Consider the following 27,598-nt stretch of genomic DNA (forward strand, 5'->3'; position numbering starts at 1 on the left):
CCCACACACATATCCACTACTCCATGGGTCAGTCCCTGGCTCCCTGGAACACCCTCTGGGTCCTAGGAACTGGCAGTTCCCTTCCAACCACCCCCGGAACCCACTTAAGAATCAACAGCTCAGCTGCTGCGGGTGAAGCTCTTAGGAACAGGCCAGGAGTGATCCAGGGCCAGCCTGCTCCGGGGACAGGCACAGAAATGGTGCTGACCCAGTGCAGCCAGAGCATAGCAAGTGAATCACATCCTGTGTCTGTGAGTGAAGAACTGAGAACGTGTGCATGCGTGTGTGTGTGCGTATGCGTGTGTGTGTGCAGGCACCCGTGTCCCAGTGAGTCAGTGTGCCCCTGTTCCAAACAGGTCCTCCCACCAACAAACGTGCTTGTGTTTTCAGAGCTGAGCCTAGCCAGGCTTGCCCACTCCCACGAAAGCCTGGGATCTGCCACTCCTTTAGGAATGCGGGGTTAGGAATTGAGAAACAGGGTTCTTTCCAAGAGAATTTTTTATTATTATTATTTTTCTCTCTTAATTGGATTCAATGTTTCTTGCACCTGACACACAGCCTCTCTGGTGGGGAATTCGGGTTTGTGCAAAGCCAAAAACAATTGTGCCCGATCGGACCCCAGCCAGCAGCATGGCTGACCTTGACTTGAGCCCCTCTCCGCTGTCTCTGGGCTTTCTTGCTCCCTTCCCCACTCCTGACCCGAGTCTGGCCACCTTCCTGATCTCTCCCTGTCCCCGGGGCATCTTCAAAGGGTCCAGGAGGGATGGGGCTCCATAATGCAAAAGTGCCTGAGATGGTTCTTAAAATGCCCTCTTTGTTCCCCTTTTGCTAAGGTCGCCCGATGCCACCCTCCTGCCACCCTACCCAGGACCCTTGCTGGGATGCCCACCAAAGAGCCTCAAGGAAAAATTCAGCAGCTGAGCCACACTGGAGGCCTGGGCTCATGCCCAGAGTCTCCCTGGCCCGTCCAGACTGTTGCTGGCAAAGCCCTAGGCTGACAACACTGCCCAGCCTGTTGGACTAACACTGTGGATGCTGCCTCGCCCGCCAGCCTAAGAAACCCAAATCGCCTTCCTGCCCCTTCTCCTTCCAGCCCCTTCCCAGGGCCTGGCTCCCTGATGTCCAACAAGCTGCTTCTAGCTTCTCACCCTGATGCCGACAGCTGCTGTACTGGGAGTGATCGGGTGCTCTGGGGTGGCAGACGGTCCTGTGTTGCATATAAAAACATAGGTGATATTCTAAATATCTAAGAATATTGGTCCCCTGAAGTGATTCTTGCGGCTTCCCCTTCTCCCTGACCCTCCCCACTGTCTCTTGGCCCAGGCCCGGGAAAGCCCAGGTTACATGGGGACTACTGTTGCCAGGTTGGGATTCTAGACAAAAATCCTAGAACTCCTTTCTTGCTAGAAATCACCAATACAACCCTTAGTTCCGCAGATATAGTTTTGCGTATAGTTTATAAACATGATAAGACATACAGTTAGGTAAGGGAGTAGGGAAGGACCTGTGCATTTGTGTATATATATGTAGAGAGTGTATATATATAAGTGAACATAGTTATAAAACTGCACCTCCTGTGAGAACCCCATTGCACACAATGAAGTTTTAAATTTCAGCCTCTGATGATCTTGCCTTTGGTAATTGGTTCTTGGAGCCCAGCAGCTGGGCCTGGTCTGCCAGGGTTGCCTGAGACATCAGGAATGAGAGGCGTTACCCCCAAAGGAAGGACTGAAGGTGGCACATGGTTGGATTCAGGGCAGGGTGACTAAGTGGCCTCAGGCAAGAGCCAAAACGCCACCTGCTCACATGCCCCCACATAGCTGGCAGACCCAGCCTCTTGTCTGTTTGCTGAGTCAGCTTCCTCCAGGGGTGGCAGGGCCCCTTCCGACATCTCCAAATGACCAGGATTCCGCAGAGCTCAGCTACCGTGGGGCACTGTCTCATTGTTACTAATGAAGGATTCACCTTGCGGCTTTAACTGCCTTGCTGGGTGGATGCTGTCCGTGGGTGCTCGGCGAGGGGGCTGGCTGGAAACAGCTGGGTGGGATGCACTAAACCCCCCTCTGCTTGGGGCTGTACACTTTGGGTTTATGATCCACCGGCCAGGGCCCAGACAGCAGCCGAAGCCTCTACCAGCCTTTGCCTGAAACCCAGCAGATCCTCCACGTGTAAAAACAGAAAAGAAATCCTGTTCCTTGGTGGGCATGTGGCAGTGCTGGGTGCTGGCACTCCATGTCCTCAGCGGAGAGTGACCACCAGCCCCAGTATCCAGGCCAGGAGTGAGGCCCTCAGGGAGCTGCCTGAGGAGGCCTGCTGCACCCCGCTGGGGGCACGGATGGGGGTCCTGCGGGCACACTTGCCCTTCCTCTTGGGCCGCGCCGTGGGCATGAAGTCAAAGCTGAACTTGTGCTGGTAGTCAGGGGCGTAGTCCTGCAGCTCTGGGGCCTGCTTCCCGGAGCCTGCCTTCGAGACCTGGTTGCGATTCCTATGGCTGGTGCAGTTCTTGCCCGGCTTCTTGGAGCCCGACCGAGAGCCGGGCGGATGGCCGTGCGGGTGGCCCTTGTCCCTTGCGGGGCCGTGGGGGGACGGGTGGTGCTCCTTGCGGGCGGCCCTGTCGGTGGTGGTGAGCGTGTGCGACTTGATCTGGTGCGGGGACGCGGGCCCCGTGCAGTTCCGGAAGTCCTCGGCCCTCAGCAGCTTCAGGTCCTGGCCGTGCAGACGCTCGGGGGACACGCAGGGGACCGCCGAGCTGGAGCCCCGGAACCTCTGCAGCCATTCCCACAGGGAGCGCCCCCGGCAGCCACAGTCCCAGGCGTTCCCGTTGAGGCGGAGGAACTCCAGGGCCCCCAGGGGTGCCAGGCAGTCACCTGGCAGCTCAGAGAGACTGTTGTTGAAGAGGAAGAGGGTGGTCAGCCTGCGGAGGTCGTGGAAAGCCTTGTGATGGACCCACTGCAGCTGGTTCTCATGCAGCAGCAGCCGATCCAGATTCACCAGGCCCCGGAAGGTGTCCTGGCCCAGGCTCCACAGCTTGTTGCCGTGGAGAAACAGGTGGCTGAGGTTGACCAGGTCCACAAAGATGTCGTCCTGGAGGTACTCGATGTGGTTGTCCTGCAGGTAGAGGTACTGCAGGCTGTGCAGGCCGCCAAAGATGCCGGCCGGCAGGGCGCTGAGCCCACACTTATAGAGGTAGAGGGCGTGGAGCTTCACCAGGCCCTGGAAGGTCTCAGGGGCCAGCGTCCGCAGCTGCCGGTTGTCGCCGAGGTCTAGCTCCTCCAGGTGCACGAAGCCCTGGAAGGTGTTGGGGTCGATGAAGGTGATGTTGTTGGAGTAGATCCACAGGGTGACCATGGCGGGGCTGAAGTGGCCCTGCCGGAGGAGGGTGATGTGGTTGTTCTGCAGGAAGATGCGCTCGCTGTCCTCCGGGATGCCCTCGGGGATGGCGGCGAAGTTGTGCGCCTGGCAGCTGACGGTCATGGGCGCGGGGTAGCACACGCAGTCCCGCGGGCAGCCGCCGCCCAGGGGCAGCTCCCCGGCCAGCAGCAGCAGCAGCAGTTCCACACAGCACCCTGGAGGGGAGAGAGAGAGAGCACAGCCAGGTCACGGGGGGCTGCCCAGGAGGTGGGAGACACTCGGAGAAACCGGACTCCACGGATATGTGAGCCTCCTTGGTCGCCGGGGCTCTGTCCTCGTCTTAGCCGCACTCAGCGATGTGGGGTCTGGGGTCATAGCCCCCTGATTCCTGATGGCTTCCCACGCCCTGGCGCCCCATCTCTTCTGGGGGTTTCTATTCCAGCCTGGGTTGTGAGGTGGGTTGGTGTAGAAGCTGTGGTCCCCCTACACCGGGCAGACTTCTTTAGCCCCACCTCGCAAACCCCTAGCCCCGCCCCCAGCTTCTGAGCCCCGCCCCCAGCCTCTGAGCCCCGCCCCCTTAGGCTCTGTCATCCTGGCTAGGATTGGGGACACAGCCCATGGACCCAGCAGCCAGCCTCGGGGGTCCTGTTCCCTCCGGGGTCCCAGCGCTGTCACTAACTTGCCTTTATCTGCATGAGCAGATAGTGGGGCAGGCTCCTGTTCTAACAAAGTAAATATCTCATATGGGCTCCTGAAGAGTCTTTTTATTTCAATTTTTCCTAATAACAAACAAAGTGTGCAGGCATGTCACCAAAGTTTATCTTAAAAGATTTCTCATTTACAGTGCCTTCCACGTCCTCAAGCATGCATCATCCCCCATGACGTAAGTTTCCTCATTTCTAAGTAATAATAGTTGTTCCTTGCAAAGGACACGTGTGTGTGTGTGTGTGTGTGTGTGTGTGTGTGTGTGTGAGAGAGAGAGAGAGAGAGAGAGAGAGAGAGAGAGGGACAGAGAGAGAGGACAACTGCAGGAGGCACCAGGACTGATGGTTCTGGGGTCCTAGGAGCAGCCAGAGAGAGACTGCCCCCCACTGCGTCCCACCGTCTGGTCCCTCCCTCCCCCTGCCTCTCTGGAGATCCCAGGCTACCATTGCAAATCAGGCCTTGCCTCTCGATTGTCCTGAGCATTTCCTCTGTAGCTTCTCTCTAATTGGGCATTAATTAGGCATTCGTTAATGGATCCTTAAAATAATTTATTTTCGGATGTGTCCAGCCTGTGGTCGGATAACAGCCACGCACTCATTATCGCAGCAGCCTCATTATGGATGATCGTCATTACCTGCCTTTTTCCAGGGTCGCAGCTGCCCCAGGCAGCCTGGCAGGCGCGCCAGTGTTGTGGGGACCGGCTCCAGGCCTGTAGACCCCTGCCCTACAGGGCCAGGCCGTCATCTCGTCCCTGCCGGGGTTGGCTTCCTGATCCTTCCCTTCCAGCTTGGCCGATCAGGCCTCTGGGGAGAGCTGGGTGCCTGGGGCAGCTCAGCTGATTCTTCCGGCTGCCAGCTGTGCCCAGAGCATATTGGATGAGAGAACCAGCCCTCCCGGCCACTCTTGGGCTGGCCCCTACTCCCAGCCTCGGGCCGGCTGCTGCCCCAGAGCCGCCTGCCCGGGCTCCAGCGGACCTCACCACCCCCGACACCCTCTCTCTTTCCTCCTAGAAATGGCGTCATAAATAAGTGACAGCTCCCAGCTGTTGGGAGTTATGGGCTCCCAGAGAGTGGCAGCTGCTTCCTGTCCCCCCGTAATCACCCGGCTTCAACAACGTTTCCAACACATAAAAATCATTGCACATAATTCTGTTTCTGCATAATTGTGTTGGGTTGCGATTTCAGAGCAATTATGACCTCGGCGGTTGTGGCAATGGTGGCAGAGCAGCTGTGAGTTCCCATTCTGGGCTGGGCCACGCTCTCTGCGGCTCCTGCCCTGCTTTAGTCATCGCCACCACTGAACAGTCTGCAGCCCCGGCCCCAGGCAGGGGGGCCTTTTCAGCCTCAGTTTCCCTGTGTGTAACAAGAGTAGGAGAGGATTGCTACACCAGCACTCCCCGAGTGGCGTCCAGTCCATTACTGCCCACCTAGGTCTGGCCAGGGGGTCCCAGCCCTGCAGGAGACTCTGCAGTGGGAGGACCCCCTAGGAGCCTGGCCCCCAATCCCAGGCTGATAATCAGGGATCCTGCCCACTGCCTTGAGCCTCCAACACCCGGTCTGGGAGGAGGGCCCAGCACACACTGGTTGCACCTTCCACACAGCCCGCCAACCCATCTCCCCCCGCCCAGATGGCCCCAGGGAGGCGCCCCCACCCTACTACCCCGAGGGAGTCCAGGGTCCCCTTCCTAGCTCAGGGTGCTCATTGTGCTGAAGGGGACAGGGCCACAAAAGACCCCCCACCCCTACCCCCTGGGGTCCTGCAAAGACAAGGCACTTCCTCCCTTTAAGTCAGGCAGGGAGTGCGGCCCGCAGTGGGAGCAGGCTGAACCCTGGCAGGCTCAGTGCTAATACCACCGACATTTGTGCAGCTTACAGAGTTTACAGAGGGCTCTGCTCACGCTCCTCAGAGCCTCAGAGCTACCCTGTGTGGTGGGTGGGTGGGGGGGAAGGTTTCCTGCCCCCTGACCTGGGGTGGGGCAGACAGCCCTTCTGCCTGCCACTGAGGCTGCGTCTCTGAAAGGCCCTGGGTGGGGGTCTCTGAAGTCATTCTCAGAGAAGCTGGGGGTGCTCCATGAAAGCCACACCCTTCCTCAGGCAGGTGCCCCTGGGGGTGTTGGGGTACAGGGGAAGCCGGGCAAAGACCTTGGTTTGGGTAAAAGAGTCAAAAGTCCAAAAATCTAGGTGTGGCCTTAGCGGTTGGCACATATGCAGGTGGGAGGGGTCAGATATCGGGGGTGGGGGAAGGGGTATAAAGGCAGCACTGGGGGCAGGAGCCTCAGAGGAGCTGTTCCCCTGAGAGGGGCCCAGGAGGAGGCAGGGACCCCAGGCAATGTTTAGAGCTGCTCTCCATCCTCTGGTACCATCCAGATGCCAGTGACCCCTGCCCCGTCCCACTGGGCACTGCAGTGGGTCTCAACTGAGTCTGCTTTTCCAACCTGGAAGCTGGTCCCATGTCCGAGGCCCTGGACCAGCTCTCCCAGCCTCCCCCGCCTCCTCTGCCTGAGCCAGCATGTGCCCTGGTCATGGATCATCACCCTGCCTATTTCTTCCCAGGGAGGCTGGCACTGCTTCGCCAGAGCTCCTCCTGTGCCCCCGTGCCCGCTCTGTGTGGCCCATGGGAGCCCCGACCCACTGATTACTGATTAATGTACTAACAATGACACTGGTGCCTTTGCTGTGCGTTTTAAGATTGCAAATTAGCATGGATACAAGTCTCCACGGAGGAGCCTTATGCTTCCTCCCACCAGCTTCCTTGCCCCCTCCTGGGGAGCAAGGAGGTCACTCTACCTGAGGGGGCTGGAGAAAGTAAAGTGCGGACTCAAATTCTGGACTTCCTCTGGCTCTCGTCCTCCGCTGTCTCCTCCCCTGATCCCCTTTCCTCCCCCTGCTCCCCGCCTACTCCAGGGGCATCCACCTGACTGTCTACTCGGCTGCTCCCAGACCTCCTAGCCCACCACATACAGATCTGCAGCCTCATTCATTCCTTCTTCCATTCAACACTTGACACTAGAGTCCTGGAGTATGCAGAGTGCCAGGGTAGGGAGGGGCCTGGGAAGAACTTGGCAGATGGGTTCAATTCCTGGGTTGGGAAGATGTCCCTGGAGAAGGAAATGGCAACCCACTCCAGTATTCTTGCCTGGAGAATCCCATGGACAGAGGAGCCTGGCGGGCTACAGTCCATGGGGTCACAAAGAGTCAGACACGAGTGAGTGACTGAGTACACACACAGAAGCAGATGGGGGTCTCAATACCAGACTGTCCAGCAGGTGCCAGGCCCAGAGTAGGCGCCGTGGTGTGTGCATGGGGAAGGCACTGCTGCCTTGTGCCACTTCCTCCATGAAGTCTTCTTGCTCCCCTGCCCGCACAAAAGATGTGCAGAAAAGGAGAGCCTTACTGTCTTCATGTCCTGTGTGTGTGTGTGTGTGTCAGTGTGTGCTCAGTCGTGTCTGACTCTGTGCGGCCCCGTGGACTGTAGCCCACCAGGCTCCTTTGTCCATAGAATTTTCCAGGCAAGAATATTGGAGCAGGTTGCCATTTCCTCCTCCAGGGGATCATCCTGACCCAGGGATTGAATCCACATCTCTTGCATCTCCTGCACTGGCAGGTGGATTCTTTACCACTGTGCCACCTGGCAAGCCAGTATTCATGTCCTCTTTCCCTCAAATCCCCATATTCCTCACCTGCTAAGCAGGGACCTGTGAGGGCCTGGGTGAGTAGCCAGGGCTTGGGCAGGCCCCTCCCCCAGGCTCAGCAGGCCATTCATAAGCTGTGCCTATGAAAGGTTCCATAGGGGCTGGACCTCGTGGGCTGGGTGGAAAGGGCATTCCAGGCAGAGGGCAGCACGTGCCAAGGTACTGAGGTGGGGAAGTAGGCAGCAGGCCCTGTTGTAGCCCTTCTCTTAGCCCTCCTCTTAGCCTCTAAGTAGCTTGAACTCCCTAAGAGGCTTAACTACGGTTTAAGCCAAGTGAGGGCTACCCAGGGCTGGGGAGGCCAGAGAGCTCCCCACTGGGACCAGCACCACTGACAGGGCCCCTGCTCCTGTCTCAGGGGCCCTGCAGCTTCCCTGCCCCCAGAAACACGAAGGGAGCTAACCAAATGGGACCCAACCCTGTACCAGAACCGAGTAGCAGGTTCCTTACGTGGTACCTTCCTGATACCCCACAGGTGGGAAGCACAGAGGGGAGGGGCCAGCCAGGGCCACACCGCGGGCCAGCAGGACAGTGGGGGCATCCTTGTCTGAGGGCTGGTCCGCCCTCCCCGGCCCCAAGGTCTCAGGCCTCACTCTGGCCTGAGTCTGGCGCCTGCCCCTCCCCACACCCGTGCAGGGCGCCAGCCCAGCGGGCTGATATCCCCAGGAGCCACCAGGCAGCTCCGTGGGGCCCTGGAGGCTTAGAGACCGGTCAGCCCTGTGGTCAGTCCTTCTGCCTCTGCAGCCTGCTGCCCGCATGCACGGGGCTCGACTCCTGGCCCCCCTCTGCCCCAGCTGGCCTGGCGCTCCTCTCTAAGCCAATCGATGCTAACAGGATGGCTCTGCTGCCAACAGCAGCCTCAGGCCAGGCCGGCTGTGCTCACAGAGTGACTGGCGCCTCCGGCCACGCGGCACTGCCCCTCTGAGCCGCACCCAAGCCCAGGTCACTCCTGGAGACAAAGAAGCCAGCCGGGGCAGAGCTGGGTTTCCCTCCTCTTGTCTTCTCCATGCCAGGTGCGTCCTGCCTCCTGCCTTCTGCACGTGCCGTCCCCTCTGCTGGAAGCTTGCCCTGGGACACGTGCAGAGCTCCTGCCCTCACCTCTCCGTTCAAGCCCCTCCCCATGTCACCTGCTCAGGGGGGCCTTCCCTAGCAGCCTTTGAAAATATTTGTTGATTTGACAGTAAAGAATCTGCCTGCAGTGCAGGAGACCTGGGATGGGAAGATGCCCTGGAGAAGGGCATGGCAACCCACTCCAGTGTTCTTGCCTGGAGAATCCCATGGACAGAGGAGCCTGGTGGGCTACAGTCCACGGGGTGGCAAAGAGTTGGACACAGCTGAGTGACTAACACTTGCAATCCATTTATGTTTTTTTGGCCACACCACTCAGCCTGTAGGATCTTAGTTCCCCAACCAGGGATGGAACCCAGGCCCTCGGCAGTGAGAGTGCAGAGTCCTAACCACTGGACAGCCTGGGAATTTCCCCCCACAGCCTATTTTAAATGACCCCTTCCCTGTTTTACTTTTCTCCATAACATTTCTTCTTTCCTAATAAATTCCTGTCATTTTAAAATTGATGCTATTTTCTGTCTTCCCTCACTTGAGGGGCAGTTCCACGAGGAGTGATTTTGTCTAGTGTTCGCTGCTATACCCTCAGGGCCTAGAACAGTGCCTGACACATAGTAGGTACTCAGGAAGAAAACCCTAGGCCCAGAGCCTGGCTCACAGTAGGTGCTCAATAAACATAATGGTTCTGATTAGTCCACGGGCCTCTGGGGTGAGCAGAGACTCCGCTGTGGCTCTCTTTCAAGGGTCGCTGGCCAGCACAGAGGAGGACTTGGTGGGGAGGGGACCCTCCAGGCCTGCCTGGGGCCTGGGGCAGGGTGACCAGCACAGATTTGTCTGGGACTCAGGAGTTTCCCAGGACACAGGACTTTTAGTGCTAACATCTGAAAGTCCCAAACAAATGTCAATCACCCTATCTGGGGGCTAGGAGTGTCGAGGCCCCCCCAAAAAACTTCTGATCACAGGATGAGGAGCGAGTAAACGGGCAGGCATGAGGCACGATTGTTCTCTGGACCCACACCTCAGGCCCTGTGGCTGCAGCCTGGGGCCTAGACGGAGCCTCTGTGTGTGTGTATCTCTGAACATCTACATGTATGTATTTATGTGTGTGGACATGGCCGTGTGCACATACCTGCGTGCCCACATGTGCATATTTCAGCACACCTTTGTCTCTGGAGACTATCGAGGGGGCTGGCCACACAGCGCTTTCATCCTAAGCGTTCCTGAACCCCACCCCAGGGAGGGGGCAGGGCCCTCTTCCGAGGGAGGCCCATGACATCCCCGTCTTATCTCAGCGCCCACTCTGGCTTTGCTTATAGCTCCCACTCTCCTCCTGACACGCTGAATTATGTACCCACTCCAAGCCCCTCCAGCACACCAGGATCACTCTCAGCTGGGAAGTGGGCGGCACCTTATTGGAATAACCTTTCAGCTTTCATCTGCTGCAGCTAGTCCCCTGAGCGGGCCTGGCCGGGAACGCCATGCTAATTGGGCCGCCAAGCTCTCAGGAGGCCTTGTTGGAGCAAACTCAGCCTCCTCTATCCTCTGCCTACCCGTCTTTATCACCTCCTCGCTGTGGGGGTCCCTGCGTGGGATGGAGAGGTGGAGGGGTACACTGGAGGCCGGCACAGGCAGCTCTTTATCCGTGGACTGCCTGGGCCTGGGACCAGTCCCAAAGGCAGCGCGTTTCATCTGGACAAGCTCAGACAGGTCAGTAAACCTCCACAGCCTCAGTTTCTCAGTTCAGGAATGGGGACTTAGAGCCCCTGCCTTCTTGGGTGTAGGCAGCACTCACTGATGCTGTGCTCTGAACTGGTACCCAGACCGGCTGCAGGGCGGGGCATCCCCGAGGCTGAGGCCTGCATTACCATCACTGCTACTCCATCAGAGGAAGCTGCTGCCTCCCCATCCCCCACCCCTTGGACCCTGGCTTTCACGCCACCCACCCTAGTGCTCCCAGACCCCAGGGGCCTGGCAGAGGCACCTGATGGATTAGATACCAAGTCAGGGCTCAACCTCAAGTTCCTGCCAGGCCTTGGCTGCCCCAGGGCATAGCAGGTGGGGGATGAGGTCTTGACCTTTGTACTTGGCTGTCTCTCTCAGTCCATCCCCGCACACCTGGAGCTGCCAGCTCTCTGCACAAAGCCCAGGTCATATGAGCTCTATCTTCACTTTGAGAAGCCGTCCTGGGGCTTATAATATGTGTTCACTGCTACTCAAATTTGCTTCTCAGTTTGTGGGCCCCAGAACCTGGGTTGTGGTCGCCAGGACTCCAAGACTGAGGACAAGGGCCTCTGAGAGCCAGCCCTTCCCAGGGGTTTCAGAGAAGACTCTGGGCCCTGTCTCCTCCATCTGGAACCAACTGTCTGTCCCCACAAACCCCAGAAAACTGTAGGCCCACCTGCAAACAGACAGGCCCCCTGACACCCGCGTGGTGTGATTACTGGGCTGGGAACCTCTGCGGGGGTAGGACAGTCCTCAGGGGCAAGTGTCCATTGAGATGCCTTCCTAGGGGGCTCCTGAGGGCGTGTGAGAGAGGGGAGTTGGGGGAGTGTTCTACCAATCCCTGAAGGAGAACAGAAGATGGAACCCAGCCTTTGAGAAGCGGGTGCTCAGCTCTCCACCAGGACCCCTTGTTCTGAGTCCCTGCCTTGCTGTTTGTGAAAGGTCTTCGGAAAGCACGTCCTGTTTATCGATCACCCCGTTCTGAATCTATCCTCCACTCCTTTCATTCATGAGAGGAACAGCTCCATGCTCAGTGCTACAACAGTGAGCGATGTGACTCCTTCCCTCGTGGAGCTTACAGTCTAGGGGAAATGATTTAAACAACCAGAGACGCCCAAACTGACACAGGCTGGGGGGCACTGGGGACACAGGAAGATGAATGGATGGCCTCCTGAGCAGTGGGTGACACTTGAGTTGACACCTAAGATTAAGAAGGAGCTGAAGAACAGCTTTCCAGGCAGTGGGAACTGCAGGTGCATAGGTCCTGGGGCAGAACTGAACTTGGTGTGGATGAGGGGAAAGGGACATGTGATGAGGTCAAAAAAGGCTTTAAAAGGCTCAGTCAAGAGTTTGGTTCTGGGACTTCCCTGGTGGCACAGTGGATAAGAATCCACCTGCCAAAAAAAACAAAAAAGAATCTACCTGCCAATGCAGGGGACATAGGTTCAATCCCTGGTCAAGGAAGATCCCACAGCCTGCGAAGCAACTAAGTCTGTGTGCCACAGCTATTAAGCCTGTGCTCTAGGGCCCGGGAGCTGCAACTAGGGAAGCCTGTGTAACCCAGAGCCTGTGCTCCACAACCACTGAGCCTGCACTTAGAGCCCGCATGCCACAACTACTGAGCCCATGTGCTGCAACCACTGAAGCCTGTGCGCCTACAACCCACGTTCCAGAACAAGAGAAGCCACTGCAATGAGAGGCCGGAGCACCACACTGAAGAGTAGGCCCTGCTTGTCGCAACTAGAGGAAGCCGGCACACAGCAAGGAAGACGCAGCACAGCCGTAAATAAACAGTGTTTGGATCGGATTCTGTTTCTGGCAGGAAACTAAAGCAGTAGCAACCTGATCAGATCTGGGGGGAGCATGGCTTTGTGGGAGCAAGAAGGGAGGCAGGGAGGCCTACAGCTGTCATCCATGAGACACGGAGGGTTCAGAAGGGGTAGGGGCCGTGGAGACAGAGAGCAGTGCACAGGTTGAGAAACATCTGGGTTGCAGAACTGACAGGACATACGGATGGACCGTTGTGAGGGAGACAGGAGGCTTCAGAGGGCAAAAATACAGCAAGATGGGGGGAGCCTAGGAAAACAGGCATTGGGGCCACGAAGAGCTCCGCTTAGGATGAACAAAGCCGTAAATCTTAGAGAGATGATTATCTGGAAGCTGGTTGTACAAAATTGAAGCCCAGAGGTAAGATGCACACTTGGGAGGCATCGGCATAGAGATGGTATTTCCATCCATGGGAATGGATGAGGTCACCCCTGAGAGTTAAGAGAGAATTTAGAGTCAAGACTTCCCTGGCTGTCCAGTGGTTAAGACGCTGCACTTCCAACGCAGAGGGTGTGGGTTCAATCCCTGGTCAGGGAAGTTCCACATGAGGCATGGCACAGCCAAAAAAAAGAGAGTGCAAGAAGATAGAGGATGGAGGATTGTGGCAACACAGCAATTCTGAAGGTGTGTAAAGGAGAAGGAATGGGCGATGAGGTCAGAGGGAAGCCCAGAAAGTGTGGCGTGACTGATGCCAAGAGTGTTTCTAGAAGGAAGAAGGAATCAGTCATGATAAGAGTGGCTGAGAGTTTCTGTGAGGACTGGAGAGTGTGTTTGACAATGTGGAGGTAATGGGTGATGCTGGAAAGTTCATTGCTGGTAGAAAGCTGATGCTGGAAAGTTCATTGCTGGTAGAAAGGAAGGGGCAGAAGCATGTGGGAATGGGATGACGAGTGGATGGGAGCTGAGGAGGGAGGCAGCACTGCATCAGTCAGGACAGGCTGCGGCAGGCTGATGTGACAAGGGACCCAGAATCTCCACGGCCACGACAACAGAGACTGGCTTCTCATTCAGGCAGGGCAGCCGCCGCTCTGCTCAGGGACGCGGGTGGAGAGCTCACCCTCTACCCAGGACACTGCGGGTCTCCTGGCGGAGGGGACAGAGGACTGGCACTTGCGGCTTTCGTTTCCAGGGGTGCATGTCACTCAGACTCATGCTTCACTGGTCAAGGTCCTTCAGAGGGCCCAGCCTGTCATTGGTAGAAGGATGAAGGCTCCCAGGGGACTCTGGGGTCAGCAGCTGGGAGCACCCAGAGGCCATCCATTAGGGAAGCTTGGCTGCGAAGGGAGCAGAGAGTCTGGGCAGGACCCGAAGGGCTGTAGGGTCCAGGGAGGTTGTTTGTTTTCTAAGATGGAAGAAAAGACACTAGAGTCTGTTTGCATGTTCCTGGCGGTGATCCAGGAGGAAAGGGAGAGAGAAACTGATGCCTTAGGAGTGAGAGGACCAAAGAGACCAAGATCCAGAGGTCCAAAGGAACACCTCCTGCGCAGCTGTTCCTCCTGAAGAGAGGAGGATGTGTTAGCTTCTGAGGGCTTCTATTTTCTCCCGGAAGTCAGTGGGGTCATCAGCTGAGAGCAGAGGGAGGGAAGTGGGTGGGAGCCTGAGGAGGAAGAAAACGGATGAAACAGGCCCTCTGTGTGGCGAGAAATCAAGCCACCCTGGTCACACACAAGGTCTGTGGGGATGAGACAGTGCCTGCAAACCCAGTCTTCCACGGCCACTGCCCCAGGCTCTGCCCAAGCTCCCCTTACCTTCACTGCACAGGTGGGGCTGCCTGGCCCGCCCCCATGAAACTTGCTCAGGCCACTCCCCTGCTGACATCACACTGTGCGTGTGCCACGTGTGTGTGCTCAGTCGTGTCCGACTCTTTGCAGCCCCATGGACTGTAGCCCACAAGGCTCCTCTGTCCATGGAGTTTTCCAGGCAAGCATACTGGAGTGGGTTGCCACTTTCTACTCCAGACCCAAGGATGGAACCTGCGTCTCTTATGTCTCCTGCATTGGCAGGTGGGTTCTTTACTACTAGCACCACCTGGAAGCCCTGACGGTACATTAGCTCAGCAAATATTTACTCCCCCACTTTCCTCTGACCAGGCATCATGCCAGGGGGCTCTGGGGATAAAAGACCCAGTTCCTGGCTTCCATGAACTGACAGTCTTCCCCAGATGCCTTCAGGAAAGTATGTTGTGGACATCTGTCAGTCTTGTCAGCCACCCAGCAGCTAAACCTTCTTCCTGTACTTGGGAGATCTTCCAGTTTATGTAGATGAGCCTTTCCTTCCCCGTGGAAGCTGAAAAGGTCCAGCCCTCACTTTCCCAGCCTCTCTTGAAGCTCCGCCAAGACCCAGGGTCAGGGCTCTGCCACTCGACACGACTACCCCAGACTTCTGAGCTGGGAGTTAATGAGGCAGATACACGGGGGCTGAGCAGGACCCATGCTTGCCAGGATGGCAGCAGCGGCAGAGCCAACGGGGGCAGAGGCTTCGGTGAGAACCTTAGAGGTGCTCCCTGGAGGTGTCTTTGCCTTCACTTGGGCTGTTGTTCCTACCTGTGGAGCCCCCAGCCCTCTGGGAGATTCTGTGAAGGACTCAGTATACTTCCAAAAAAACTGCCCTTTTATTTAAATTAGTCAAGGCAGGTGTCTGTTGCTTGCAAACAAGAATCCTCACAGATGTGAGGTCCCTCCTGCTGAGCATGGCTCCCAAGCCCTCCGTGGTCTGGCCCTGCTCCCCCAGTTCCTGCTCTTCCTGTGGGACCAGTGCCCTAAGTTTCCTTGGGGTTGGGGGGGCTACCCCCCAACTAGTGCCTGGTGTGTGGAGCTTATCCAAGCATGTCTGGTGAGTGAATGAATGAATGATTTCGCTGATGTGATTCTAGCCCAAAGCAGGGAAACCAGGTGCTAGAGTTGGCTGAGATGGCTTTTTACGGGTAAACACAGGGGTGCGTGCTCAGCCACTTCAGTCATATCTGACTCTTTGTGACTCTATTGACTGTAGCCCGCCAGGCTCCTATGTCCATGGGATTATCCCAGCAAGAATACTGGAGTGGGTTGCCATTTCCTCCTCCAGGGGAATTTTCCCAACTCAAGGATCGAACCTGCATCTCCTGCATTGGCAGGCGGATTATTTATACCACTTGAGCCACCTGGAAAGTCCAAATATATACAATACATATTTTACAGTAAGTTTTAGCAGCAGGAGAGACCTCATGCCGAAGAGGGTAATTTACCAGGCATTTCAGGCCTCACCTCACAGACCTTTCTCTTTTGACCCTTTTGCAGAATCTCTCTTGATTGGCTCCTTAAGACACTCGGCAGGGAATGCTTCAAATGGATCTGCGGTGTTGTGTGTGTTAAACTGAGCAGCGGGCTCAGGGATGTTTATTTTCTTATTCTTTATACCTTATATTTGCGTACATTTACTCTTCAATAAAAGAAATAAATCATACAGAAAAAAAATACCCTGCTGAGTTTAGCTGAGAATCTTAGGTCCCAGGCCTTGAACTGCTGTCTCCTCCCTGCTGGCGGAGACCCTGTACTTTCTTCAGGGACCCTCATCTGGCCAGCCACCAGCACAGAGGAGCCTCTGACCCTTATCCAGAGAGCTTTAGTCCAGATGGCGGGGGCTTCCCAGTGTCCCCAAGCCCTACCTATTGTCCCCTACAAGGTTTTTCTTTAAAGTCACTCTTCCTCACTTGTTTTAGCTTTAAAATAATACTTGCCAATTGTGGAAAATGTGAAATGTATAGAACTAAAAAGGGAGAAAAATCACCACAATCCCATTATCCTTGACAATCATCCATGGGGCCTTGCTGTACCTTCTTACGAGACTTCCTTCATTTACGTAGGGATATATAAAATTTAAATAAAAATTTTATTTAAAGCAATAAAATTGGGATCATGCTATATATGCAGCTCTGTAGCCTGCGTTTTCTGCCTAACTTATTCATTCGTTCAGCTGCTCTCCAGGTGCCTCCATCTGTGAGTTTCTGCTCTAAGGCAGCTTTGGGGAGCCCAGCAAGCAGACTGACCCCCCCCCAGGAGAATACAGTCTGATGAGAGAACAGACACTCATTGAAGGGCCATAGCCATATCTAATCACACCCTGTGCTTGGACGGCATCACCGACTCAACGGACACGAGTTTGAGTAAACTCCGGGAGTTGGAGATGGACGGGGAGGCCTGGGGTGCTGCAGTCCATGGGGTTGCAGAGTTGGACACAACTGAGCGACTGGACTGAACTGAAGGAGGAGTATAAGGAGAGAGATCCAGGTAGCCAGGAGAACTGTGGGGGCTCCCCTAGTCCGTGGTGATGGAGGGCTGGGAGTCTGAAGGTTGAGAAGGCCTCCACTGGGGTGAGCGGGCATTCCAGGCAGAGGGAACAGCAGATGCTGCAGGTCAGAGGCAACACACAGTCAAGCGACAAAAGATCAGGTCAGGTTTTCAGAGACTACAGAGGATCCTACTGGATGACAGACCATAAGTTATTTTTCTGAGACATTTAGATTGTTTTCCGTTTTTCGCTGCTATAAATTATCATGGCAAAACTGGTAATATCAGTTGCCTCCTGGGAGACTCTCCTGGAAGCTTAGGGACTGGTGTGGAGGGAAATTCACTTGTATACCTGTCAGGAGTTTTCGATTTATTACCGTGTGAACGTACCTATCGATTCTTTTAAGAGTCAGTTAAGCTAAAACTAAGTAATATTGAAATGAACATCCTTATGCATAACGCTTTATCCAATTTTTTTTTTTACTCTTTCCCTAAATCAGAGATTCATTATCAGTCCTCCTGATACACTATGACAAGTCACCCAGAAAGGTTAGTCCATAGAGGCTCACGTTCAGGGCCCAGGAAGTCACCAACCACGGGGTTTTCAGAGACTTGAACTTTTCCTTTGTCTGCCTTCCCATCTAGGCTGTGAGCTACTCAGGAGACAAAAGCTGTGTGCCTCCTACAAAGAGGAGACCTCTGGGGTGGGGAAGCAAAGATTATCATGTGTTGAATCCTTTCTGTGTGACAGACCTACCATCCTGGGAGCATCCACATATACTCTTTAGAAGTGTGTGTGTGTGTGTGTGTGCGCTCAGTCGCTTAGTCGTGTCTGACACCCTGTGACCCCCTGGACTGAAGCCCGCCAAGCTCCTCTGTCCATGGGATTTTCCAGCAAGAATACTAGAGTGGGTTGCCATTTCCTCCTCCAGGGGATCTTCCCGACCCAGGGATTGAACCCTCATCTCTTGCGTCTCCTGCATTGGCAGGCAGATTCTTTACTACTGCATCACCAGGGAAGCCCACTCATTAGCTATCCCCCCCAAAGATTGTTTATTTATTTATATTTGTTTATTTGGCTGCATCCAGCCTTAGTTGCAGCACACAGGATCTTCGTTGAGTCGTGTTGGATCTTTTGTAGCGGCGCACTAACTCTCTAGTTGTGGCATGTGGGCTTAGAGTCCTCTTGGCATGTGGGATCTTAGTTCCCTCACCAGGGATGGAACTTGCATACCCTGCGTTGCAAGGCAGATTCCTAACCACTGGGCCACCAGGGAAGTCCTCCCCCCAAAAATTATTAGGAAGGTATTCATAGCTCTATTTTACAGCTGAGAAAAATAAGGCTCAACAAAATGCAGTGATTCACCCGAGATGGTGGAACCAAGATCCAGATGAAGATGGATCTGGCATTGAACGATGGAAAGACAGCTCTCTCTCTTCCTTGAGACCACTGCTGCCTCAGGGACCCTCACCCACATCCCACGGACAGTGTCTTGTCTCCCTTGTCGATAACTTCACCACCCACCCTCAACCCACCCCATCTTCATTATTTATTTCCTCTCCTTGTGCTCCTCACTTGCAAGGCTGGGGAAATGGAGGAGGCAGATGGGGAAAGGAGTGGAAATTCTGTGTAATACCATTGACTGTTATCACAAAACTTGTCTTAAGTGCCAACTCTAGGGATTTGCCAGAGTTGGTGCGACAGAGGTGGGGCCGAAGGTCAGATTAAATTGGGCTAGTAACCCCAGGGGGATGCTTGAAAGGGGTAGCTAAAGAAAGCATTTCCAGCAGGAACGCGAGGCAGCTGAGGCAGGCAGCAAGCCGGCTGGCCAGGTCAAGCCTGCTTTGAGAAGCTTAGTGGTGACAGGCCTGGGTTCACACATCCTCCCCCAGAAACCTGAAATCTTGCCTTTCCCCCCAATAATGAGTTGGTATAAAAATGGATCCTGAATAAAATCGTCTGCAGTTTTCAAATTTCAAACTGCATTAGTCAAAATATATCAAATTTCCGTGTACTGACTTACCACCTGCTCAAAATCGGATCCTTTTTCAGCTGGAATATATTGAAATATGAATCACCTCCTGAAGGAAAAGGGGAGACGGGGAGGGAAGGCCCTCTCAAAATGTGCGGATGGGCAAGCCAGCATCCTGTGCTCCTTGGGCTTCTGAGCCTCCACCAGCCTCCCAGCCTCCCTGCCTGCCTCAGCCTCCCTGTGACAATGGGCTCACTGGTGGCCTATGCTCCTCAGCCACTTCCCCTTGATAGATACCTGATTTCTAGCTCGAACTCTGATGCTCTGGGCAGTCTATGCTGCATAGTCCAGAATACGCCCATTTCAAGTCCGACCTTTAAATAAGCATCTACTATGTGCTGGGTGCTCAGACTCACAGGGAAACGTGAAACTGAAAGTCACTCAGTCACGTCCAACTCTTTGTGGACCCATGAACTGGGAGTCCATGGCATTCTCCAGGCCAGAGTGGGTAGTTTTTCCCTTCTCCAGGGGATCTTCCCAACCCAGGGATTGAACCTAGGTCTCCTGCATTGCAGGCAGATTCTTTACCAACTATCAGGGAAGTCAGACTCACAGGGAGCCCGACCTCTAATTACACTGCTAAATCCTAAGATGACTCCTTTGTCCCCATCTACTCATCCTCTCAGCAGCACTCATTGAAGAGTGTGGGCCCTCTCTTCTGGAAACACTTTCTTCACTGCAGAAGTAGAACTGCCGTTTTCTTCCTCCTGCCTCTCTGGCTGCTTTTCTTGGTCTGCTGTGCTGGGGGGCTCTTCTTTGGCTTGATTTCTACATAGCCTGACTCCCTAGGCACAGCCCTGGGATCTTCTCTCCTCCATACCCACACCTATCCCAGGGGGAGCTCACCCAGGCTCAGGTTTTAAATACTGTCTCCGTGGGGATGAAGATCAGACATGTGTCTCATTCCTGAACTCCAGAGCAGTCCACCCAACAGCTCCCCTGACATTGCGCGTGGATATCTAATAAGCTGCTCAAACTCTGTGTGCCCCAAAGGGGTTCCCCGCCCAGGCTTCCTCATCTCAGTAAACGCCAGCCCCATCCTTTTAGTTGCTCAAGTTGAAAATGTAAATGACATTCTACATTCTCCCCTAGCCCTCAGTCTCTTTGCCTTTAATCCGTCAAGTCCCACTAGTTCTACCTTCAAAATAAATCCTAAGTCGGTTCTCATCACGCCATCCCCACCGCCCGCACTGTGTCCCAGGCCACCACCGTCTCTCCCCCGGACCCCAGCAGCAGCCTCTCCATCCAATCTCCCTGATTTTATTTAGGTCCCATCACCACCCACAGCCCACACGCAGCCACCAGCATCTTTAAAAATGGTAAGTGCTATCTTGTTCCTTTCCTGCTTGAAGACTTCCCAGTGGCTCCCCCACAGCACCAGAATAAAATGCAAGCTTCTTACCAGCCCAGCGCTTCCTCATGACCGCCTCTCATCACATCTTCAGCCCCGTCCTCTACCATTTTCCCCACACTGGCCTTTCGGTTCCTAGAATACAGAAAGCTCATTCTTTTTTTTTTTTTAATGTATTTATTTATTTGGCTGTGCTGGGTCTTATTTGTGGCACATGGGATCTTTGGTCTTCATTGCGGCATGCAAGCTCTTTACTTGCGGCATGTGGAATCTAGTTCCCTGACCAGGGACTGAATCTGGGCCCCCTACACTGGGAGGCTTAGAGTCTTAGCCACTGGACCACCAAGGAAGTCCCAGCAAGCTCATTCTTTTCAACATTCCAAAAGAAAACCCCATAACCATTAGCAGTCATTCCCATCCTGCTTCCCCCCACACCCACCCCCCCAGCCCCGGCAACCATTAATCTGCTTTCCATCTCTGATCTGCCTATACCGGAAGTTTCATACAAATGGAATGATACAATATGTTTGCCTTGGCGTTTTAGCACTGACTGTTCCTGCCTGAACCACGCTGCCCCAGGCCCCTGTGGGACCACCTCCCTCTCAGCACTCAAGCCGCAGCTCCAGCATCACCTCTTTGTCTAAAGCAGATGCCCCCGCCCACCCCAGTCCCTCTTGATCGCAGAAGTACATCGCCCTGTTGCCCTCTTAGTCCTCTCACTTAATTATTTGTTTACGTGTTTATTGTCTTTCCTCTCATCTGCTTGTTCCCTGCCATGTCCCAACCCCCAGGACAGTGCCAGGCACCTGGGAGGCACTGAACAATTATTTGTGGATTAAGTTAATGAGGGCAGCATCAGCGCCATGATGGAGCATTGAAAATGCTCTTAGAGACACGGGTGAGGGTGGGAGCCAGTTGTGCTGCCTGGGAGTGGAAGGGTCACAGTGGAAAGGCGGCCTCCAAGGGCGAGTAGAAGCTCCCCCTGGCTTTCATGCTAGCTGGAAGGAACCACTTGGGCAAAGGCCTGGAGGCAAGAGACAGCCTGTCTGGTTTGGAGTCCATGACGTCTCCTCTGGTTTGCAATTTGTCCCCTAATTCATTGGCCCCCAGCCTTTTTGGCACCAGGGACTGCTTTCATGGAAGACAGTTATTCTCTGGACCAGGGTGCAGGGGATGGCTTTGGGATGATTCAAACACATTACGTTTATTGTACTTTAATCTAACACCACTGCTGACCTGACAGGAGGTACCTGTCTGCAGCCCACAGGTTGGGGGCTCCTGCCCTAACTCTTTCACTAGCTTCCCACAACGAGGAGACACAAGATATGTCTAGGAGTTGGGCTTGATACAAGATGCAAGGTACTGAGAAGAAAGAAAAGATGGAGTCTTTTTCATGTTTCTTCTCCCCCAGCCTGGTCCTGGCATGGGCTGGACACCCGCACAGATGCAGAGAAAAACAGACTGGTTCCAAGTTTTCTGATTCTGAGTCATTCGCAGCTACCTTTCAGAGACATGGGAAGGTGGGAGGAGATGGCGATGTATATTATAGACACTTGCAACTGCGTTTTGAAGATGGGGCTGAGCCAATGGCCCCTCTGGGTGCTGGACTGTCTGTGAGTCCCATGTCTTTTATTTCTCCTGATCCAATCAGGCCCTGCCAACCTAGGCCCTGTGGCTCTGGGAGTCCAGCTGAGCTCCCAAGAGGAGAGGCCCTTCCCCAAAGCCAGGAGGCTCAGGAGGGCAAATTCAATTGTGTGCAAGGCAGGAGCCATTAACCTGTCTGTGGACTGCAGTGCCCCCACCCTTTCTCCCCTTGGCCAGCCAGGCCTGTTCAGGCTGCCTCTGCCAGAAAACAGCCTCCCACCATCCCGAAGGCCCCCTGCTGCCCCAGGGCTGTGCAAAACCTTTTCTGTCCCTTGGTGCCCCATAGCTCCCATCACCCCTGCCTCTAAGATCAGAGCAGGTTCTGAGCTAAGAAGAAAAACCAATCCATGTGGAATTCTCTCCGTAGTAAGAGGCAAGACTGTATCTTGGTGCTTCTTGCCCCTCAAACTTCCAGGTGGAATCTGCCCTTGTGTGTGCATGCTCTGTCACATCCGACTCTTTGCAACCCCACGGACTGTAGCCCACCAGGCTCCTCTGTCCATGGGGATTCTCCAGGCAAGTACTGGAGTGAGTTGCCATGCCCTCCTCACGGGGATCTCCTGACCTGGGGATTGAACTCAAGTCTCTCACGTCTCCTGCATTGGCAGGCTGGTTCTTCACCACTAGTGCCACCTGGGAAGCCCCTCTTGGCAGGGACACCCAGCGCATTATGTGGGAGGGCGGGCTGGGAGCCCTCTGAGTGGGTCTACGCCTGCCCCTCAAGGGTGCAGAGGAATTAGCTCAGAGCAGGGCTGGCCTGCACCTCTCCCAGGTGGCTCTCCCGGTGAAGACCCCGGGCCCTTCTCAGCCCAAGCTCAGGCCTTGGCGGGCCTTCCTGCCCACTGCCCTGGCAGCCACACACCCAGTCCACACTCCAGAAAGTCTGGCTCCTTTACCCCATGATTTTCCGCCCCCTCCTGGACTCAGGTTATCAAACGGCTGCATGCCACCATGGATGATCGTGGCTTCTGTCTTCCCCCAGCCCAGAAACACACCACTTGCTCGTTTTCTTGTTTCAAAGCCCAGAGTACCCTTTCAGGCTCTCCACTAAATCTGCCGCTTTCTGCTCAGGATCGGGCCAGCTCATTTAGGCAGCCGGAACAAGGAACAAATCAGGAGCACCTCCAGAGCTAATGAATGATCCGAGCCTTCGGCTCAGGTCAGCAGCCCCCCGCCAGCCTCCTGGGTCCTCTGTGATGGCTCATTATTCCAATATTCCCAGGAGACAGATGGAATTTTCCCCAACATCACCTAATTACATTCCGGCTCTACGTGATACGGTGACATGTGTGCAAGCGCGCACTGTTCCCCACACGACGCAGACTGGAGCACCCCTGCAGAGGGCGCGGACGGGATGTTTTCATCTCGAGGTGTGCGCTGAGAGCTGTTACCTGGGGAGGCTCGGGGATGATACCCCCCCTCTCCTGTCAAGAGCAAGCCCCATCCCAGGTGACAGAGAACCAGCCACAGAGGCGCAGACAGAAGGGACTTCAAAGGAGGACAGCTGTAGGGAGGGGACGTGTGTTTCCTGAGGGCCTGCTGCAGAGGATCGGAGATGGCTCTAATGCGGAGTCTCAGGAGCATTCCCACGCAGGGCCCTCCTGGACTTGAGCCCCTGCCGGGGCCATGTTGAGCTTCCCAGCGTGCTCCCAGCCTGGGAGGGGCCCCGGGACAGAGGAAGGCAGGCTCTTGGAGACAGCGCAGACCCACTAACAGAGCCAGAGGACACGGAAATGGGTGCGGAGGCTCCTGAAGGAGAGAGCGGCCTCCTTCGCGCTCTCCCCTCCCCTCCCTCCAGCTGCTGTTCCATCACCCCGGGGGTGTAGGCTGGACTGCAGGTCCCTGCCCCCCAGTCGCACTCCATGTGACCTTCACAGCCTCCTCTCCCGTTCTCCTCAGTGGCCTTTCCAAACCTTTCCCACTCTCCCTAAATCGCTATCCTTGGCCTCCGGGCCTGCCTCCTGACCTTCTCAGCACCCTCCCACATCAGACCTCCTGCTGAGGCTGGCTCTGGTCTGCCCTCTCACCTTTGCTCGCCCCCAGGTTTCAGTTCAGATGTCTGCGCTGGCCGCAGTCTGACTCTTTGTGACCCTGTGGGCTATAGCTTACCAGGCTCCTCTGTCCATGGGGATTCTCCAAACAAGAATACTGGAGTGGGTTGCCGTGCCCTTCTCCAGGGGATCTTCCCCACCCAGGGATCGAACCTGTGTCTCTTAGGTCTCCTGCATTGGCAGGCAGGTTCTTTATGACTAGCGCCACCTGGGAAATGTCTCCTGGGGCCAAACAGGAACCACAAAGGGTTAGAAGGGTGGGTAGGATGAACAGGTGGCCACCTGGAAGCCAGGCCCACCTGGAGAGGCCCGGGCTCCAACCACTGCTGCCTGTGGAAAGGAGAGGGGAGGGCTTTGATTTTTCCGGACAGTGGGAATGAGAATTTTCACATGCCATTGTTTAACAGCAAATTCCACCAAAACAAAACATGCTGTGGGCCTGCACAGCCCCAGCTGCAGCCCGATTCTGCCCGAGGCCGTGGTTTCCGACAGCTGCCTCCTTGTCTGGTGGGCACCCTCTCGGCATCTCCAGTTCCCTGCCCCCACTATCGACTGCTCCCTCTCCGCCCTGAGACTCACTCTAGCCTCTCCCATTGAACAACAAACCCTGCCAAACCAACATCGCCCTGCGGCCACCGCCTCTCTCCTCCAGACTCAGGCCAGTCAGAGGCAAACCACTTGAAAAGTCTCTCTCCTCACAGTCAGCCCACTTCCTCCACTTCCAGACCCTGCCCTGGGATTCCACCTGCTTCTCATGCACAGACTCCCTGCTTCTGCCCCAATCCAACTGCTCTCAGTCTCTCTTGGATCAATTGCCCCTTGAAATCTCCTCCACCCCCAATTTCCTCAACATAGCTCTCTCCAGGGTCAGTGCCAACGCAAGTCTACTCCAGACACTCCTTCTCAGCCCCCATGTGCCCCTCTTCCTCTTCCCATTCTCTCCACAGAACCCACACAAATTCATCCCCCCACCTTATCTGACTCCTGGCTCCAAATCCGCATCTCCAAAGGCTCCGTGCACATCCCCTGGGATCACCCAGACTCTTGCTACTCAGCATTCCCCAAACAAGTAGCACCCCCCTCCAAACCTCCTCCCCTCTCCCCAAGTCACTTTCTCAGTGACCACTGACTCCTCAGTCTGCACAGAACCTGGACTCTGCATTTCTTCTCTTCTCTTCCCTTGAGTTCCATTCACCCCTGTAGCTTCCACTTTCAAAACTCCTTCCCAAGGGAGCAGCTGCCTGCTCATCTCCTACCTTCTTCCTTTCTCCCTTCCAGCTCCTCCTTCTGACCCTATCACTCCAATGACTGTGACCCTCTTTGTCCAGCGCCCCGGATCTTAAGCCAGCGTTCAGCTCCTGTCACAAGCCCAACCTGGCCCGCCTGGTGCAGTGTCTCTCCCATCTCCAGGCCTTGGTTCAGCGCCCCTCCCCTTGAGATGTCCCTCCTTCCCTCATCTGCCTGCAAGTTCTCACCTGTTCTTCAGACTCAGTGCAAGCCAAGTGTGATTTCCCTGTTTTGGGCTCACCTAGAAAGCTCTGTTCATTCCACATGGCTTCACTGTCATCAGTTCACTTGCAGGAATCTGCTGTCATATGAGAGACTGAATATACAAATAGGTAATGCCAAACCACATAGAAAGACAGAACTCTGACACTCAGTCTGCAGTAACCAGCCCAGGAAACTGTCCCCTTACCTACAGTAATCAGCCCAAGAAGGCAGCCTGCTACCAACAAGTGAGACTTGTAGGAAATCAGTCCACATTTCTAGCAAACAGTCCAGGAAACCAAACAGTAACCCCTGTGACAATCAGCCCCAATTGACAAGAACTTGACTAGCTTCCCTAATTTTTGTCCCCACTTGCAACTTAAGATCAAGCAGGGAAAACCAAATATGCTCCTAACCACACATAGAGGATACCCTACTTCTTTTTTTTTTTTTTTTTTAATATTTATTTATTTGGAGCTGCACTGGGTCTTTGTTGCCGCTCAACACTTTCTCTAGTTGCGGTGAGCAGGGGCTACTCTCTAGTTGCAGTGTACAGGCTTCTGGTTGCAGTCAGCGGCTTCTCTTTTTGCAGAGCATGGGCTCTAGAGCGCTCGGGCTTCAGTTATCGTGGCACACGGGCTCACGGGCTTAGTTGCCCCGAGGTATGTGGAATCTTTCCTCCCAGACCACGGGTTGAACATGTATCCCCTGTATTGACAGGTGGATTCTTAACCACTAGACCACCAGGGAAGTCCAAGGATGCCCTGCTTCTAATTAGTCCATCCCTAGCTTCCCCAGGCCATCAGGGCACAATTTGAGGCCTTCCTTTTTTTCCACTCTAAAACTTTCCCACTCCTCTGCCTGCCTCGGACTCTCTGCCAAAACGTAAGTGATTGTTACTTCAAAAAGCAAGTTCTGAATAAACTGCCTTTACATGTTCTCATTTGGTTGGTGCTTTTATTTCCAACTATCCCAAACTTGAACCATTAAAACAAAACCCATGACCTCATGGGTCTGTGGGCTGAATGGGCTCTGTGGGATGGTTTTTCTGTTGTTCTCACTCAGGGTTGCTCGTGTGCTTGCAGACAGATGGTGGAGAGCCCTGGGTCCTCTGGGCTCAGAACTAAGATGTTGGGACTCGTGAACCCCTCTCTCCTCCATATGGTCTTGGGGCTTCTCCTCTCAATGTGGTCATTGCCTGTGATCTTTCCAGAGGAGCCAGGGGATGTGCAGACTTCTTAAACCGTGGCTCGGATCTCCCAAAATCGTCTTCAGACTTGGGAAAGTGAAGATGCTGGCTTTGATCAAGAACTGGGAATGGGAATTGGCACAGCTTCACTTTTACTGCATCTGACTGGTTAAATCTAGTTGTGTACCAGCCTGATTCCATGTGGGAAGGGACCCTTCCAGGCTATGATAACAAGAGGCACGGGGGCCACCTTTGGAGACTGGCTTCCACACATCTTCTTTCTCACTGACATTGCTCTTGGTCTCTGGGTGTTTGGAATCGAACAGGGGCTTGGCTGAATCAGGGCTCAGCAAGGCTTGACGATCAGGTATGAACCAACAGAGGGTTGGCATGTCCAAGAGATGAACAGAAAGGCTCCACACTGGAGGCCCTGCCCCCAGGCCCACACCACCCTGTGTCAGTCACATAAACATGCTCTCTGCTGCTCGGCACGCCGCTATTTTTAAACCTCTCAAGCCGTGAGTGGTGCTTAACATTTTTTGAATCAGGGACCCCTTAGGGAATCTCATGAAAGCTGTAGGAGACCCTCTCCCTGGAGAAGTCACTCACAGTTCTGCAGCATATTAATGACAGCTGCCCTTTACTGAGATCTTTAGAGCAAGCCGGTGACCGTGTGCAATGCAGCATGTCCATGATCTGGACTTATTACCCCAAACATACTACTGGCTAAACACTACTATTTAGCTCCATTTCATAGATGAGACAGCCGAGGCTCAAAAAGGTTAAGGAGTGGGACTTCCCTGGTGGTCCATTGGCTAAGACTCCGAGCTCCTAAAGCAAGGGGTCTGGGTTCAATCCCTGGTCAAGGAACTAGATCCCACATGCTGCAACTAAGACCCAGTGCAGTCAAATAAATAAAAACAAACGCTAATTCCTTTTTTTTTTTTAAAGTGTTCTGGAGAAGGAAATGGCAATCCACTCCAATATTCTTGCTTGAAAAGTCCCATGGACAGAGGAACCTGGTGGGCTACAGTCCATGGGGTCACAAAGAGTCAGACACAACTGAGTGTGTGAGCGCACACATATTAATTCCTACTTGTAGGTGCTTTATACCTTTCAAAACTAAAGCCTCCTCTTAACAAGAAAAACTTCACAGACCCCTGTGGTAATTGTGTGCTTTAGTCCCTGATTAGAAAAAATGGACAGTGACAAGAAGCAA

General features: G+C 54.6%; 1 protein-coding gene across 1 annotated transcript in view; it reads right to left on the bottom strand.

Moving 5' to 3' along the window:
- Positions 1 to 480: 480 nt before the first annotated feature.
- RTN4RL1 (reticulon 4 receptor like 1) overlaps positions 481 to 27,598 on the bottom strand; it is a 72,747-nt gene continuing 45,629 nt past the window's right edge. Inside the window, exon 2 of the mRNA XM_070478842.1 lies at positions 481 to 3,566. Within this exon, the coding sequence (XP_070334943.1) occupies positions 2,239 to 3,566 (1,328 nt within the window). The 3' untranslated portion in view covers positions 481 to 2,238. The remainder of the gene's footprint in view (positions 3,567 to 27,598) is intronic.

The sequence above is a fragment of the Odocoileus virginianus genome, chromosome 17, assembly GCF_023699985.2.
Source record: "Odocoileus virginianus isolate 20LAN1187 ecotype Illinois chromosome 17, Ovbor_1.2, whole genome shotgun sequence".
NCBI lineage: Eukaryota > Metazoa > Chordata > Mammalia > Artiodactyla > Cervidae > Odocoileus > Odocoileus virginianus.